Source organism: Varroa jacobsoni, unplaced genomic scaffold (genome assembly GCF_002532875.2).
Source record: "Varroa jacobsoni isolate VJ856 unplaced genomic scaffold, vjacob_1.0 scaffold_437, whole genome shotgun sequence".
In the NCBI taxonomy this organism is placed as follows: Eukaryota; Metazoa; Arthropoda; class Arachnida; order Mesostigmata; family Varroidae; genus Varroa; species Varroa jacobsoni.
In genome coordinates, this window is record NW_019213339.1 from 287,876 (window position 1) to 306,366 (window position 18,491).

At 40.6% G+C, this 18,491-nt stretch overlaps 3 protein-coding genes across 3 annotated transcripts; all 3 read right to left on the minus strand.

The window, feature by feature from the left end:
* Positions 1 to 355: 355 nt before the first annotated feature.
* LOC147753499 (uncharacterized) lies at positions 356 to 3,476 on the minus strand. Its single transcript, XM_086968329.1, has 2 exons — positions 3,341 to 3,476; positions 356 to 2,186 (listed from the first exon to the last, which is right to left on the minus strand). The coding sequence occupies exons 1-2, from the start codon at positions 3,474 to 3,476 to the stop codon at positions 1,441 to 1,443; spliced, it is 882 nt and encodes a 293-aa protein (XP_086824455.1). The 3' UTR covers positions 356 to 1,440.
* LOC147753500 (uncharacterized) lies at positions 2,729 to 5,871 on the minus strand. The gene has a single exon (XM_086968330.1). It carries the CDS (start codon positions 5,869 to 5,871, stop codon positions 4,720 to 4,722), a length of 1,152 nt encoding a protein of 383 aa, XP_086824456.1. The 3' UTR covers positions 2,729 to 4,719.
* A 1,151-nt stretch (positions 5,872 to 7,022) lies between these two features.
* Positions 7,023 to 13,203, minus strand: LOC147753501 (uncharacterized). The gene has a single exon (XM_086968320.1). It carries the CDS (start codon positions 12,582 to 12,584, stop codon positions 11,877 to 11,879), a length of 708 nt encoding a protein of 235 aa, XP_086824446.1. The 5' UTR covers positions 12,585 to 13,203; the 3' UTR covers positions 7,023 to 11,876.
* Between the last annotated feature and the right edge of the window lie 5,288 nt (positions 13,204 to 18,491).

Genomic DNA, 18,491 nt, shown 5'->3' on the forward strand with positions numbered 1-18,491 from the left:
ACATACACGCTACGGCACGCGTTACCATTATTATTGACTGTTACAAACTCTAATGGCCAAGTGACATTCGATAAACAAGGCTACATTTGATATAATGTTTTCATTTAAGTTTGGAACAACATTCAATTTAATAACTTAAAACATAGCGTGTACATAGTCGTGATCAGTCGACTGGTTATGCTGAGTTCCTGTGGCCCCAGTTAAGGTGGACCTGTCTCGTAAGCACACGAGGACAGTTGCGTCTGAAAGAATAGAAGTGTTGTTAAAACCTAATCTTGATCATATTCAAGGTACGTTTTACTGAATATAGTTTTATACATTTATTATTCTTCTGTTGCTAATGAGAGACAGTTCATGAGACGTTTACGTTGGGGATACTTTATTTCCCTACTTAACGATTGTAGCATAGTAATATTATAAACATCGAAGAAATAATTTCACACATTTTATGTTCAATAACTTCATAACAGGTCAGACGACACACAATATCATTTGGCTTTTTTTTTTCTTTTACAACGACACGGTAAAAATTCGGCTGTATGGATGTATCACAATCACCCTTTGACAAATAGCTAATATAAAACTATAATCTCTTAGTGGAACATCGTTACGGCGCTAACCTGAACGTGTTACGTAGCTTAACATAATATTAGAGTACCAGCTATATAATTGAATTCTTATTGGTTCCCGGCTTGCTGACTAGCAGTCGACCATTTTTTTCCGCTAGCATTTACTTGCTTTTTGACACTGATTGAAAATTAATGTTATACAATGAAGTTCGTATATCACTAGGTAGGTTCGAAGCTGCAGTTTCAGGCAGGATGCCTGCCGCAGACGGACACGGGGGGAGTGGAAGCTTGTCGCCTTCGTATCGAAACGAATTTGTCCTGCTTCAGCAGCTCAGCAGTATTCTACCACCCCACGATTATTACGAATTATCCAATCGTCGATGTACTCCGTAGTGAGCGCATGGGTCCACTTGATCTTTACTATCTAACAGTATAATACAAACTTAGATAACCATAATTACTAGCTCTTAGTTACACTTAGGTACCGAGTTGTGTGCATGATATACGACTAGTACAATCGCCGTTCTTATGTTATTCACCGTTAGCTGACCGGAACAGCTAGCTCAAGATCCTCGGCTCACTCAAGGGTCCAGCACATAAACATGAAATGTTTGCACATCAGAAGTCGTTAGGACCACGGAGTGGACAAGATGATTATTGTAAACCATATATAAATGCTTCACTACTCTTTGAATTATGCCGGTCCTCTGCTTCCATGATCGTTACGACTATGTAACCTTTCTCCCAGATACATATAAATTATTTTTAAATATACCTTCCCACTATATATATTATATCGTGTAAATAATTCACGTTTATTCAACTGCTTGTTACTTTTCAACTTAGTTCTTGGCGTTTCTACCTATAACGGTCAATGCGATTGCCCCGACGCTTGCTGGACGTGCCGCACGTTCGCATGTTTGAGCCGTATATGCGTATGCAACTGGCTATACGCAGGATAACCGCGAGAACAGAATCGGCATCTGTATGGCTTCTCAAGAGTGTGCTTCGAGCGTTCGTGGTTATCGCGGCGTTCTTTCGTCGGAAACCTGTGTGGGCAATAACGACAGTTGAACGGCTTGACGGCTGCATGCTTCGCATAGTAGTGCTTCTCCATGTGCTGGAAACGGAGTGACGTGTACGTGCAGTGGTGGCAATGATACATCGCTTGGCCATCGCGTTTGGAGCAGATTTCCTCCTTATCTGCACGAGCCTGATATGGTGCAATCGACGCGGGCTGTATTATTCGAGTGTTGTCACCCACACCGACGCCGGCCCCACCCAGTGGCAAACTGAGTAATTCGTGATTAGTTATTACGCCGGGAAGCCCGTCGACGATCGCTGATTGATGACGATGCCTCAACGAGTACGAGGAATGCGAAGGTAATTGCCCTTCACCATTCGAAGGATGGGACTGATGATGGTGATCCAGTCCTCCTGTTACCGCTACAGCTGCGGCCACGCTGTTGCTAAACGGGAGTACTTCAAGCTCGAGTGAGGCCTCTTGGTAAGGACAAACCGAAGCCGAGTCGAACGTATCGGTAAGTCCGGCCGTAGTTGCGATGGACTCACCTCTTCCCGTTGAGACGGGATCACTCTCTGCAACAAATGATCGCGCTTATTGGTGACTACTCGAGTACGCGAGACGTTCCTGTGTTCTTTTTCAGCGCCTATTCGCCATACGTTTGTACCCTACAATAATAATTATATTACTGCAAACAATTGTATACTCGTTCATGTCTTATAAGTGTGCGTCTTTATTCGACGTAAACGAAGAATACATTCGAAGACGGCATGGGAACGCCGTTACATCAAGGAAGATTCACTTGATAGACTTGTGCGTGCTCCCTGTACGCCAACGTAACGGTATTTGGGAATAACGCTACCATTTGTTTGACGATTTTAACTTTGCTCGCGGCCTTTTTTTATAAGAAAGCATGATGGCATTACATCACTTTTATGCACATCGTCGAGCATCGCTCCAACTGCGCCTGAAAGAAGAGCAGACTATTAGAAAAAATCGAGAATAAATGTGAGGCCCGTATACACTGGATATATACATTTATAACTGCTATTAGAAGCCTTCCCCAATGCAGAGATAATCGAGGGATCGGTAACACTATTACACTGCAAAGCAAATTAATAAGGACGCTCTCATATAAATTCTATACCTAAATTTATTTACTCTATTACTGTAATAGTCATTGGAATGTTACTTAATAATAATCTCAGTATATATTATTATAGTAGGCAGATGAACGATATTTTGACGATGCTTAATTGAAACATCAGGGTCACCCAGCTTTAAAAAACATCCCTTTAAACGAGATGGATTTCTTTCATCGCAAGAAAACATGGAAAAATTGATTGAGTAGATTAGTGTATCACTTCATTCACGACGGTCTTATTTCTCTCTCATTCAGTTACTATTGGGAGAAACATGTTGTTGCATACCCGATTAATTAGTACAACGTCTATATATACTCTATGTTATATTTATATCTGATTGGGTACACAGCATACTCGGTAGCAGCAGCAGCAAGCGCACGAGAACTCAGACCGGATGCATCTTTTTACGCTGTAGAACGTGTTCTTTGGCATTGCACGCTATACTAATAATACGTATAGCATTTTACGTTGTTTGATGAACGTGTTTCTTTTTTTTCTCAGTTCACAGCTGTTTATACATGACTTTCGCGAATTTGATTCGTGATGAATCAACGATGTTGTAAATGACCCGGATATTTTTAATGAGAGAGATAGTTTTCTACCAATTGGCATCCCATCTACCCCAAATTGCTGAGATCCTTCAGCATCGGTCTGTATCCAAAGTACCCATTGTCCATCCGGGCGTCCGGATGAATTTTCACGACTAGCGTCACAAGGGAAACAGAGTGTCGGAATCATTCTTTTGTGGAGCCCTGCTCCTTTCGTTCGACTTTACAAGTTTATCTATAGATAAAGTTTCTGTTATTATCGTTTGCTATCGAAAATAAATAGGACCAGTTCAGATTAGAAAATTTACACGCGTTCAGTTTCACTGAGCACCTGCCGCACCGCTCAACTTAGCGCTGCGGTCTACAGTTATGTGCTCATAAATATGACTATTTCGACACTGCCTCTTTGTAAAACGAAAAGCATATTGATTTAACCCGCACATTTACTAAAGATTTCATCGTACAGAACGATAAGCCGTCGTACAGTTACCTTTGTATTCATCGAAAACAGAAATTAGAAATCGCTGCTTTTTCAGACAGATGAACACCAAATGTGCTTTATCGCCTTCTCTATTTTACAAGCTTTAGCCATAATATCAACCGATAAATCATTGCAATAATCGCTATTTTCTACATGGACAGATAATTTCTCCATACTGGGCTATCCGTGTAAAAATTATTTGGAGATCGTACTGGAAATTATATAGTTATACACATTATATAGACGGAAGTAATATGAAGTATATACGCCTCTTCGTAAAACTGTCGACGACGTTTTTTCTGATAGTTCGAATGCTGATTTAATATGGCTGAAGTATTACAGGCATACAAATCATGCAACTATAAATGGGTGTTTCGGCGTTACGCATCGGGACACGTTTGTTTAGATAACTTTTGTAGCTCCAAAAATAAACAAGCAAAACGTCGTTTGGCCAGCATAGCTACGGAATCAAAGAGAGCGAGCAAGACATTTATATACCCGTATCTAAATAACAATCGCAAAGGCTTCGCGCCGCTTTCTTTGCCCATTCATAGTGTCGCTATATTTGTCGTATTACACTGAACAAGCCGTTTCTAAAGCTTACGCATACCATATTGCCATTATTTCGGCTGTCACAAATCTCGAAGGGCAGGAATCGCACCAAAATATTGTTGATTGCTGCTTTCAGTCAGTGTCATTTCATGAAACAACCATACTCACCTCTATGAACACGCTCTAGCAGTTTATTTTTCACATTGTATATATATATATATATATATATATAATGTATCTGTGTGTATATATACTCGTATATATCGTTCTACACAAATAAGTAGTTGCCGGTATACAAGTCACTATTGATCTCGAGAATATAACCAGTTTAGGATCTTCGCCAAAAACACGTGCACGGTTACGCTGGATATGCACGTACAGGTTCTGCAAAGATTTGATCTTAGTCGATGACAACGGCATCGGTCGAGAACGACTGATGAGAGGTTCCCGAAGTGGACGGACCAGCACTATCTAGGTCATCGACGACCGTGATCCTTTTAGAGGAAGCTTCGACTTCGCCAATCATCTTTTCCGGATGTGTACGATAAACGTGCATTCTTCGTGCAGCAAGTGTGGCGAACGCTCTCGTACAGTACAGACACTGAACGGGCCGCTCCTGTGTGTGAATGGCCCGTTCGTGTCCAGCTCTCTCGTATGGATGCACAAAGCACTGCTCGCAATAGCGGCACTTTAGCGGACGCTCCTTCGAGTGATAGCGGTAGAAATGGTCGTACATCTTGAACGATGTCGTTGAACGGAAGTCGCAATATTTGCAGCGCATGATTAGCCCGCCCGAAGTTTCGTCGGTGTCATAGTGGTCGCGAACGTTGACCCGCTGCTCGGTTAGTAACTGCTGCTGCTGCGATGGATCCTGATTGTTCAAATCGGACTGAAGCATCCAGTCGTCCTGTGAGTCGTCGAGTGTGGGACGGCCCCGTTTTGCTTTGATCCCATGAACGAGTTTAGCGTGCTGGTTTCGCTTGCGGTGCGACACGAACTCCAAAGGGCAGAGTTTGCATCGAAATACCTGTCCGACCTGGTGCTTTTCTTCCATATGGTGCTTGAGCTCATGTTTCGTTATATAACTCCACTGGCAGAGCGAACATCGAAACGCAGGTGGTTTTTGGGTCGCGTGTCGACGGTAGAAGTGCCATCGTGCCGGCTGCAGGGTGCTGGATCGATAATCGCAAAAGTTACAATAGTATAGTCCATCCTGTGGCCCGCCACCTACGCAATCGCGTTCAACAGAAAACCGAAGTTCGCTAGGAAGTTCAGCATCGAACTGAGCGCCTGCCATCGCCTCAGCCATGACCATCGTGGCTAGCACGGGCTCGTCGATTGATACGCCAGCGGCGGCTGCCAATCGCATTGCAAACACGGTGGCCGCGTCCTCCACCTCAACGTCCGTTGGTTCCGTCTTGACCACTGGCGCAGGAAAATCATCTGAAATGCATTCATTGTTGCCAAGGAAATAGGCGTTACCGTTCGTGAATAAAATGCAAATAGGTAATACAATGGTACAGAGGGACGAGTCAACACAACAGATAACCATCTGCAAGAACAACACCTAGTCAAACATGATCTGCAAGCAGTTCCTTGCATGAACCAGTATCATCTTTTTCAAACGAGATCACCCGGTATTACTTCAGTATCATTGTAAAATTAACGTGCGTTATCTCTCTTTGGCGACAACTAGTAATATAGAAGACGTATGGCAAAGAACTTCAACAAATTTCGACTTTTTCATTTATTGAGAAATTTGGTGGCCGTCTCGGTTACGGTTTATACCGTTATCCGATCGATTGAAGTTGCAGAAGCACGAAACTTTCTGCTACAGCTAAATTCGATCTGCAACGAGAAATCGTTATTAGTAGAAGTTCACTTCTAGAGTTTTTATGCAAAAGAAGACAAACTCTATTCAACGTTTGTTGCAAAATTGTGGATAGACTATCAAACTAAAATAAATCAGGTTTGTCCGCTGGATTTAAGTGCTTTATTGACAGACTGCTCACTCACATACATAAATGCTTACCATAATTCTCTTCTTCAAGTAGGCTCACATTTTAGTAAATGTTTAAAATCAAAATAATTATAATTTTATAATACCACAGTTGTACGCTGCTGTTTAACTCAAGTCAAAAAGCATCAAATTAACTGTTCTGGCAAGACATGACATCCGTGATTGCGTTCTAGCTAGTACAACTGAAGATACCGCTCTTCTGTGATCGACTCCTCTAATCTTCGTCTCATACCACCAGAATAGTCCTTCGAATGTGCTTTATACATTGTAATCTATTCAAATATGGCGCGCTTAATAGGAGACAGCAGAACGTGCGGTCAGTTGTCCGCGCACAAAATTTGTTTCAAGCTTTATTGACACGATAGAGTCAATGAGGTGTTCCGTGGTACCAACTTTCAAGTTGTATCAAATTAGTCTTTCTTGGATTGATTTGTCCTATCGGTTAGAATCCAATATTATCTGAAAGAGGATCTCGGTGTGAAGAGGATGTTGTATACAGGGTTTGTTGCTGTCACCCTCATCACTTACTCTATAAAGCACGAATTCCATAGGTGCCATGTATTACTTGAATCCTCAGCAATTACTAATTATGTATCAACAATTATGCAATGGATAGCATTGAAATAGATGTAAAAATTGTTTGCCTATCAACTATTGCTTATACCAGAGGAAAAATGCAGATATCACGGTTCCATATAACAATATTTATCCTTTGTTTATTATCACAATATACAGCGACTGATGATCCGCACTATCCATAGCAGTGCTTTGTGCATATTTACATAAATGGCTATAATTATTTCTAAGAATGCTACGCTGAACCACAGTTTGCCCTTGCAGTCTTTGCTAGTACTTGTTTTTCTGATTGTCAAGGATATTTTTCATCAACCATAGGTCCCACACTTGACCGACCTCTCCATCTCGTGGTCTTAATAGATGTAGTTTGTCAGCATCTGCCAAACTATTGTAACCAATTAAAAATATTTACCTTCAGCTGTGCCATATCCCAGACATGCGAAACGCCATCGAAACTGTGCCCTTGGGCATTTCTGATCGCGATGTCTGATCAGCGCATGAGGATCAGGTCGTTATGCGATGGTTCGTGCGCAAAAAAGCACAAGCCGTTAAGGTACCTGATGTTATATATTAGTCGACGTAAGGTAGGACGATGTCTGACGAAAGGAAAGTTCAAAAGATGTCGCTTTAAGAGACCGCAAGGGTACTGTAGCGTGTTAGTCATTATAGATTTATTTATATCTATTCCGGTTCACATAACGGTACGCTGCTGCTGTGGCCAAATGTAGGTTAATGTACTAGGTTTGCAGCTGCGTTTTTGCAACACTTAGTATATTACGGAAAATGAAAAAAGCAGGGACATTTTTTCAATGGACGACAACTTCCCAATCAATTTTTCAATAATAGACATTGGCCATTTGTACTAATCTATACCTTATCGACCCGTTTAGCCCTATAACAGCTAATATGTTCTTAATTACAGTGGTTTAGCTCATGTACGTAAAATACTAACTAGTTGATTTTTTACCCAAAACTCGTCGTAAGGTAATATACCGACTTATCTTCCAGCATGTTACTAACATAATACAACATGTCTGCAAATGATTTTTGAGCTAGTAGTAAAACCCACTGAACTTATGATTTAAGTTAATAACAAGTTAATACGGTAATATTAATCAGTAATACCAGTTTCTTTTTTTATCGTTCCGTTGCGTATGTAATTTGAAAGGCCTCAACTTCAATGCAGCGTTTATATCTTGACACATTAATTTGTCTGACTTAATTTATGCAGTCAAAATAAACCCTTCTTGCCAAGGCATTATATGGTTGTTTTTTTTTATTTCCCCATTTCCGAAAATGTTGTCTCCAAAATAGATTGAAAATGTGCTTAATATGCTTACTATTAAGTGCATTTTATGAGCTCGCCGGTCTCGTTAAGGACAAATTACTGTTTTATGATTTCTTCTAAAACCCTTTAGCCAAACTGAGAACAATTTGATTGCCAGATAAATTGCTTTGAATAATTTCAAGGCACTTCCAGATATTTCAGAACGTGTATTTCTCGAAGATCATGAAACTTCACAACAATATCTATAATCAAGAAATCAACTGAAAGCATTGTGAAGGACAGTTCCTAGACCTGAATGCCTGATAGCAGCGATAGAACAAGAAAGGTCGGATTGGCTAGCTTTTATGGTTCAAATTACTTGTTTTTTGCTCGAAGGGCGCTCTTCGGACGTAAAATTCGTTACTTGCTCAAGCAAGCAACATCAGAACCGTTACCGGCATGCGGATAAACCTGGTTACGACATTGTTTCTTTTTTTATTGGATTATCGATACATGACTTACCACAGATACAGTGTTTGTACAGTCTCAGGAAAACGTGATCTTTCCGACTACAATTTCAGACACAACGCAAGCGGTGTCGGCCAAGTAAAAAAGAAGGATGGCATTAATGACAAAGGAACGATACACGCTAATATAAACCCACTTGAATTAGTGCATCTGTGCATAAGTGTAACAAATTGTCACAAAGTGAACAGGAACAAGAGTGGGAACGCAAAATGATATCTCATTGTTATATAATAAACACGGTTGCATACGTTTTCAAAAAATGGAACTAATTGTAATTTTCGACCGATTAGCAACGGGCGTCTCATATATATACTTGTTTCGATCATTTGTCCGCGACCTCTCGCCTACGGATTGGTACATCACTATTGTGCACTGTAATTTTTCCTGTAGGGAATGTCTGCTATAAAAACGGCAGACATTACAAATCCATTTTTGCTATAACGGAGAATCCATAGCCATTGATCGATGATGAAAGACGATAAACAAAGTAGTTCTTCAAGACCTGTTCTAGGCAAGATGAAAACGTGCCTGAAGAATGATATTCTACTTGTAATCGTGTACTCTCATCTATTCCCTCGAATATTCATATACATGGGTACAACACCGACCCATCGGCTCACGACCCATCTAGCCGATAGCACCGTAATAACGCTTAAGAACCATTAATACGACTCAGACTGACTAATGTTGTTAGACGAAATAGGCTAGCGACTGTTTCGAAATGGCATCGCAAACGATCACGAAAGCATTCCCTCTAAGCGTAAGCTGTCCTGCTGCAGTCCTTATATAAATATGTAAAATAATAAATGTATGCTCCTGCACAGTGATGCGCACGCAGCGCAGACCTGAAAATTTTCCTCTGATCTGCGACAGTGGCCAGCGATATATTCGGCTATAATAAGGCAGTAGCGCATAACATCAAATGAATCAAAAGCGGACGTATTTCACATTACAAGCGTATTACACGATGCTGTTACTCTAGCTGATACAGGGACTGAAATTAAATCTGATCCTATTTGGCGGCAGTTAATCGATTTGGATTAGACGGAGGCCAAAATTAATGGAACCTTATGCAGGAAGGGTTTTCAGTGAAACTTCGGATTTTATTTGGCTGGCGGAAACAGTATAAGCTGATATAAAATACAACATTTCAAACAGCGAACGGTGTGCCATGCGATAATCTACAGAAAAGCAGATGAATCAAACTAAAAGATAGATTAATTAAACTTCTTTCTGGCAATTCACAGACACACATGTTTTTCGAACAATTCATGTTTATAGCCGCAATGATTCTGCGACAAACCGAGTTCAATAGTGACATTCTAGGCACCATAACCTACTGCTTCAGGCCGATGAACAGAAGCTGTTAATAGCCGCCTAGTAACATAAAAATATAACATTTTATTTAGCATGTCTATGTTAATGTGTTGTTTACGTCGAAAGGTAACATATGTGCAATGCATGAGAATGATTTTTAACACAAGTATCAATCGTAGCTATTCGTCATTTTATCAATAGCTATCACATGAGAATGTAATATGGATAATCTTTGTATTCCTTGTGAGTAAACGCGCTGAACTGAGACGGATTCTGCTAACGGTGGGTTCAGTAGATCCTCAACATTTCCAAATGGGCCTTGCTGTGCACAATCCCACTTATTAGGACGTGTTCTAAAGAGGGCTGCGGGTCAATTGTCTCGTATGATCAATCAAGGCATCGCAGTTTAATGTATATTCGGTCGCAACTCAATCTGAAATAATATAGCGGATGTTAGTACAACAGCAGTACAAAATTATTGTAAAAAACCAACGACGGCAAGGCGAAAATGTGAGATGTTATATACAAGTTTACTTATGAACGTAGCTGACCACAAATTAGTAACTTATTATTATACAAAGACGCTACGTACTTTGTCTACAAATATTAACTGAAAGTGCTTAATTTATCTTTTTTCTTTTGCAGTTCAATAATTGAGAATTCCGAGTCACCCATAGGTGTTTGACACACGATATATATTAGCGTCTTTTCGAATATTCCCGTAACGCCCCCACCATGAACGGGGGCAAACAAAACTTCCGTGATCACTCTAGGACTAGCCTCTGTATATCAATGTCAAGATTGTGTAACACTGTCTTTTAAGACGCCCCCACAACTCCCCGATCCTCTAGCCTAGCACAAAATGACCTGTGACGACAACAAAAGGCAAAAACAACCTGAAAAAACCGTGACGGTCATTTGTATTCGTCGTTCTTAACCTAGAATTTATTCACATATCCAGTCAACAACGATACATCCGAAATCATCAAACGCGTCCTATTTACAACGATTACTGTGCTATACGAGTAAATGATTTAATAGCTCGTGGACTTAAATAGGTCGAGCCAAACCGCGTCTGGCTATGAAGATTGCACCTCGTATACGCATTACGTTATATTGATATATGTACTTTATATAGATATATTCACTCGCCCTGTTCCTGTATAAATACATCGTCAGTTGTCGTTATTACACTATATATATGTATAGCGCGCCGGCGTTTCGAAGCAGTAGCCAGCCGGTCGATTCCTAAAAATGGCTGTAGTACATGATCAGCGGTTTTTCTTTATACAAATTTGTTCACAGTCTACTTACATCGTCTTAACTTGAACAACAATCCGTTTTTCCTTACCATCTGCCTTTTGCTATCTATAGGACCTTATGGAATCGACGATTGTTCGTTAAGAACACAGTTAGGAAATATTTGTGGAACTGAGATACATTAAATTACGTAGAGGCTTACATTTGCACAGGCTGCTCCTTTTCCTCCGCTGTATGAATAGTAGAACTAAACATGTAAGCGCACTAGTTATACCATATGCGAGAAAATTGGTTAAGATCGGGGTTTGCTGCGACAAACCCTTAACCGCACGAATTGTGATAGTTTCATTCATCTTTCAGCCAACGGTAGTAAAAGTCAGTGTACGATAAAAGTCGCATATATTAAAACAAGGTCGTACAACTATCAGTTGGCGTTCTTCATAGAGCCCTGTAACTAGAGCTCCTCTCGAATTAATACATTTTTTTAATTAGTACCATTTAGACAACGAACACAAGTTGTCCTTCGTCGTTTATTGTTTACAGATTACCCCCCAAAAAGAAAACAAGGTGAAGAAGCGTTCAGAAGAGATCAACAGTGATGAATCTCCCGATGACGTCTCAGCATCGCTACCGAGTCGAACTGTCGTCCACAAACTGGGCAGGTAGTCACCCCCTCATTGGAGTGGGCCCTCACATGACAAACGAAACGTTCTCTACGTGTAAACGCTTTTTGGCAAACGTTACAGTGGAAAGGCTTATCCATTCCGTGATCGCGGCAGAGATGGTCAGCAAATAGGTGCGACTGTGTCGTTCGGTGTGGACAATACTTGCAGACGAAAAGACCGCTTTCAGACCGACGATAATGACCCATATTGAATTCCATCACAGATTGAAACGTTTTCCTCGAGTTCACCCCGTTACCGCCAGACCCCCCACTGGCTGTAGATTTATCAACGGGTCTGTACGGCTGGAAGGCTGTTGACGAAGTCGTCATAGTCGTCTGTGGGGTGGGCAGCAGCGGGTGGTTGAACGGTATCACCTGATTTTGTGTAACGCACGGAGACGCCACCGACACCGAGGTCAAGACTGTGCTTATCGACACAGCTTCCTTTGAAGTAGGGTAGGCCGGCGGAGGGGGCAAACTTAAAGGTGGCGGCATCCGCGGCGACTCCGCTTCGATCAACGCGGCGATGTCAAGTGGACAAAGTGAGAACATTTCGCTTTTTGTTGACTCATTCGGTTTCTGCTGCTGCTGCTGCTGCTGCTGCTGTGACTGTTGGCCCTGCTGGTGGCCCATCGTGGGGTGTTGCTGCTGCTGCTGTACTTGTTGTGAATGGGGCAGCTGTGCCTGATGCTGCGTCTGCTGTTGGGCTACAGATAAACTGGCGGTGAGAGAGGCGATTGCAGCTTCCACTGCAGCCGCAGATGATTGTGGATGCGGAGTTTGCTGTTGTTGTGATGCTTGTTGATGGTTAACTGGAAGAAAGTAGTAACTGGATCAGATCGAAAAAGACGTTACCTGAACTATTGGCGAAGTAGTGTGTTTAAATAAGGTATAAGGTACTGAGAAGACTGACGCTAAAAGGCATCGAATAAGCAAATTGATCCATGACTTGGAGACAGGTAAGGTTGTGTATTCGCTTGTTTATTAAGTCGCCGTAATTCCTAAACTACTTGTATGGGTTTGACATTCATTTTATAAATATACGCAATAGATTCAGATCCGCTCAGTTCCGCAGTCTACTTTAACCTGAGCAACCGACGGTAAGCATCATCCCACTAAGGGTTACAATGAATGTTGCCTCGTTTCGAGGTCCAGTTAGTTTTGTAGAAGATCGAAGCTTAAGGGTCAGCTCGAATAGGGCCATTGTTGTTCATTAAAATCTGTAAGAAGATAGAATATATGAGTCAAACGAACTTCCATATTTGGTTTTGCAATATGTCTCTCCGTCTAGTGCCATAGGACGCCACAAATAATAGTGCGCATAATATCAATGGCTAGATATCGATAGGGAGCTAAGCGAAAACAAAGGGCGCCTATTTGTTATTTAATATAGAAAAAATTCAAAGAAAAGAGATGTATCATATACGCTTTCACAGACGATATTTCCCCGACTAAACAATTTTTTATATATCCGTATGTTTATTAGTGCTAAGCGCACCGATTGTTGGCCCTTGTTCTCATCGTTTAGTCCGAACAGTATTCTAGTAAGCCCGCAAGGTGGGAGCCGTAGCTCAAAACCGACAAAGCTTGAGATGATAAGATGAATAGTCACCCATTCATTGTGATATATTATCAGTTTTGTCTTGTAGCAAATACGCTGCGTTTGGGGTGACTCCTCGTACGGGGCTCCATGCAAGGCTGAAGCCTCCCAGTAGCATTATTATCTTTATTAAATGGCCACTGGCACTGTAGTAGGCCGGTGTCCTGAAAATCACATTGAAACATAGTAAAAAATAAAAACATTCTCAGCAGATACGTATTTACGAGCAGTTATTAATAGTCAATATAGCAAACAAAGTTCTTATCAATGATAATAAATAAAAACAGGCTGCTTTAAGACACCTTTACTCGCGATAATAGAGAAGACATTGTTAATTCTACTTTCACAAATACCCCTTTCTGCTCCGTAAAACATTTATGGATTTTACTGCCCAACTGAAGATGGGCTTTCGAAACAGCCGGGCTATTTTTCCGTTAACAGGACGCTGTAGCTCTTATGTATTTGCCTGCGATGATGTCCCAGTGAACTCTACTATGAGACATCTTCCCACAGTATTCACAGGTGTATGTCTTCGCGTTAAGGCTGGCCCTTACCGCAGATGTAGCATTGATACAATCCTTCAAAGTCGTGCTATATACAAAGATTTTCTGGAAATGCATATTGTTGATGATTGTTTGTATCGGTTTGGGCGATAGTCGTGGACGAAAAAGTTATCAGCTGATCGTTAGCCCGCAATGAAATTCATTATGGATAAACGGCGTTACTGCTTGGTGTTAAATCCTGCTGTGATGTCCACTGATAGCGGCGTGCCATACCAAAATAGAGGCAACAATGCTAGGTCCGTAGTTTCGTACGGCGAAACGTCACACGAATCCTTGATATCGACGAAACTCGGATGCAAATCGCTTTTTTCGCTCGCGAAATCCCCGATTAAAAGGGCCCTTCGTTGCGAGGGTCCTCCAAGGGCAAAATGGACCTGCTGGAAGAAAGAGACTGGTGTTTATCCCTAGCAACAGATGGTGTTTGTTTCGGTGCTGCGAACTTCATATTATGGATTGATAGATAGGTGTTTCGCCATAGTTGACGGAAAGAGTAACGATCTAATAATGTAGTTGAGTCTGTAATTAGAAGAAGACAGTAGGTCACACTTAAGTAGAATGAATAATTCATGTGCACAACTTCGTAAATATTTTGAGGCAAGCCTAACAGCTTTATTATCACTAGCATTTTACACAATTGTTAGAGGTTATTTTACATACACATGTAGACAACAATCATCTTTTTAGATTTTTCAAGATTAAATGTAGGTAGCCTTTCATTTATGCGTCAATCTCTATTCATTCGTGGTAGCTTTCAATAAATATTAGTATTCAGTACCTGAAAAAAAAGCTATAACTGGCGTCGATGCAGCTGACGGGAGGACGATTCCACCTTTTTCGCGTAGCCTCTTGCTGCCTGCAAGAAAATCAGGCGATTTAAGAAGGCATACAATTTTCTTAAAGGCCCCAAATAGAGCTATGCTTTCAACAAAAGCAAACTTTAGTAAGCCGACAATATCTTTCTGATTCATAACATGAAAACATGTCTTGATAACTGAATGCTTGTTCTAAGACTCTTCTATTGAAGACAACGTCATGGCATTTACGTTTAGCCAGTACTGTCTTTTTATTTTTCATCACTTTACCATTTTACAGCTTATATCTTTTGTTTTATTACACAGCTGTTCACTTATGATCTTCAGATTTAACGACGAATGTCGCCTAAATACGTTTCCACCTGTGGATACTTATCCTGCTTTTAAAGAAGTTACCCGTGTGTGTGTGTGTGTGTGTGTGTGTTTCTCCATACGTTTACCACGCTGTCTCCATCTTGCCAATCGATGAGTTTGGTTTTATTATCATAAATACATCAATATGTATAATTCGTATTCTATCTAGTCACAGCTCATAGACCTGTTTTTCGAGAGACTTTCTATGTCATAGAAGAACTAAGCTCTCCACAACGGAGGTATTGTGCCCCCGCAATTTCCCCTTACCTGCAACTTGTCGGTCGTAGCTGATTTTCATTAATAGCTGAATAATGTATCGAATTGTCCACTCACAAAATGTGTAACCGACATTCGATTCTTCTGTTTAATAAATAGCTGGGGGATCTATATATACGTATATATATATGTATATGGAGAATTTACTTATGACAATGGAATCACTATATATATATGACTGCGATTTGCAGGCAGTTAACCTGACAGATGATAACAACACCGTTTCTATTAAAAAAATTTCCGCTATAAATCTCACTTGCATTCAAACCTGTCATGGTAAGACGCTAAACGAATAACTAATTGTAAATTGTAATTGGGAACGGTAATCAAAATCGTTTTTAAAGTCGCAACTTACACGTGAACACTTAGCGAATCTGCATGACAAGCTGAATTTTTTTTTACATGTTATATAACATAACAAAATTCAAAAAATATATATCACCTAGTAATTGATTAAATTGTCTTGAAGATAATCAACCAGAGACTACCTGTTGTAGCCGGATAAAAGCTAAAGGATATATTGTACAAATGAATACAAACGTTGAGCTATGAAATAAAATAATCCAAGCTCGACTATCACCGTCTTGATTTTTTATAATATTTACAAAAAAAAAAAAAAAAAAAAAAGAGGACAGATAACCGAAATCGTCTTGCATACATCTTGGAAACTTCACTTTTTAACTTAGAAGTGCTTGGAATGGCTAGCAAAGGCGCTTCGACTAAAACAAACTCATTTGTTTGTCGACTTTTAAAAAACTACTAAACTTTAACCTATGGTGAGCTGTCAATACTGAAACCTTCTTCTTTCTATATATAAAACATTTTTGTCAGTAATGCAATTCTGACGTAACGAAATAAGACGATAAAAACCCAGTCCTAACAGTAACTCTTAGTACTCCTCAGAAATGATACAGAATTAGAACTGTAATTGAATCACAGGCCTCGTGTTACCTGCTTTCAATAAATCGACTCTCGGAGATCGGCCTCGTTCTCCCGAAATCCGGAAACAAAGTTATCCTTATGTCCGCTATAGTCGTTAGAGGAACACAAGCATACACAGCAAGTATCCATATATTACACTTTAGGCGACGAGACTCTCACTTAAGAAAGGCAAACTTCAATTGAACTTTAGTATTTAATACGATTTCACCGTAGCACCCCGTGCTGTTAAACAATATACTTAACATTTAATCAGATCAGTTTATGATCTCTGCTCGATATTTGGTTGTACCTGTTGCGTAAGATGTTTATAGGTGAAATGTATAAATTTTATAATTATCGTTAATTATTACGTCTTTGTTTTTCTCTTTCTCTCGACTAGCACACCGTTAATGCTCTATATAGTAATAGTAATATATATATACTACGGTCTCGACAGATCTGCTTTCTCGCGCTTAATGTCTTCTATATGCAGCCGTTTTTCCTGTGCAGATGAATCCGCGTAATCGGCACCCCGCGACCACACTTCGCACAGCAGCAGCATCGAACATTGGGGTGCGCGATTTTGCAGTGATCTTCAAGGGCGTGACGTCGTCTAAAGAGTCTCGAGCATATGTCACAGACGTAACTCAATGCCATATGCTCCTGGAAATAGTGATCTTGTGCGGCCCGATAATAGCCTGTTTCCACACCGCATAGGACACACTGAAAGCGGCCATTCACCTTGACACAATGACGACGCGTTGAAAACGACCCGCCGACGTCATCTCCAGCTGCAGTGGCGACAGATGCCCCAGCTGAAGGTCTCGATAACGTTGGGCCAGTCAGCACGGTTGGCGTAGGATCGTTCTCGTACGATGTGAACTGTTGATCATCTACGGTCGACCAGTAACGAATAGAATGGCGAGCTTTTCTCATAGAAAGAACTCCTGCAGAAAAAACAGTAACTCAGCTTAATATATCTTCCACATTTGATATGCCTAAAATGGTTATGCGAAACACATTGGTGCATCAGCTACTAGCCAACAAAAATGAACGTTCTTTAGTATCGCGCTGTATCCCGGTCGCTGTACGATCGTTGTAGGGAAATATATAAGAATCAAAACTAATAAATAAGAACGTTTAATTCTTCGTTTTGGGTTTATTCCTAAACTAGCAAGTACGAAACTAGCGTACGAAGAACTGAATGTTCAGGTGGCATGCAGCAATTCCAATCGGACGGTTGTATTCGGGGAGTAAATGAACAAAACGCTGACTTACGGTGCAAGTGAAGTTACGTGAGGGATAACTGAAGTAAACTTACTTCTTCACAGAGTCAAGATTTGTCGGTTTTAAAAACAATCAGTCAGGTAGTCATTAGGTCAGCGTTCGAGCATAACTCAGATACTAATGAACCCTGGGAAGAGAACAGACGTACCGATATTTGCTGATCTCAAATATGCTATTTTCTAAATGACCCATGTGTCTAAACATGACCAACTTTATTGAGCAGTTTATATCCGAAAGAACAAGTGATCTTATCGTTATAGCTTACTAGATTTGCCTTAAGCAGAGTTCTCCGGTTCACTCAAATACACCATACACTATTCGGGAATTATTCACATCAAGCGGAAATATCAATAGTTTGACACATTTCGAAACTTTCGCATTACAGAAACTTCCGCCATTTCGTCGACTCGAAGTCAAGTAACTTTTTTGCCTAAGCTCATACAGGTCATTTGCAATTGCTCAGTTATCTCGTCGTCCGTTCTTTTTAAAATTGTCTAAAATTTTTTTTTATTCATTTTTACATGTAATTTGTACACACAATTCACTGTAGCAGGTCACGTTCGGGTTAAACCTAGCAAATAACTGTCTCCCGTTTTCGGCATCTTCTTACTGAGCCGTCTCAGTGCGACCTTATCAGACCGACCCCGCAACACGGTTGGTGGCGCTGAAAAAAGAACTTAGGATTAGGACTGTATAAACATCAGCTGTCCGATAGTACTCGGGGTTA

What these genes read in the sequence shown, in the direction of transcription:
- LOC147753500 (XM_086968330.1), bottom strand. Translation starts at nt 5,871, where the DNA reads ATGGTTATCTGTTGTGTTGACTCGTCCCTCTGTACCATTGTATTACCT.
- LOC147753501 (XM_086968320.1), bottom strand. Translation starts at nt 12,584, where the DNA reads ATGGGCCACCAGCAGGGCCAACAGTCACAGCAGCAGCAGCAGCAGCAG.
- LOC147753499 (XM_086968329.1), bottom strand. Translation starts at nt 3,476, where the DNA reads ATGATTCCGACACTCTGTTTCCCTTGTGACGCTAGTCGTGAAAATTCA. An exon ending in GGTAGATGGGATGCCAATTG is followed by an intron (nt 2,187 to 3,340) that starts GTAGAAAACTAT and finishes GTCACCAATAAG; the next exon opens with CGCGATCATTTGTTGCAGAG.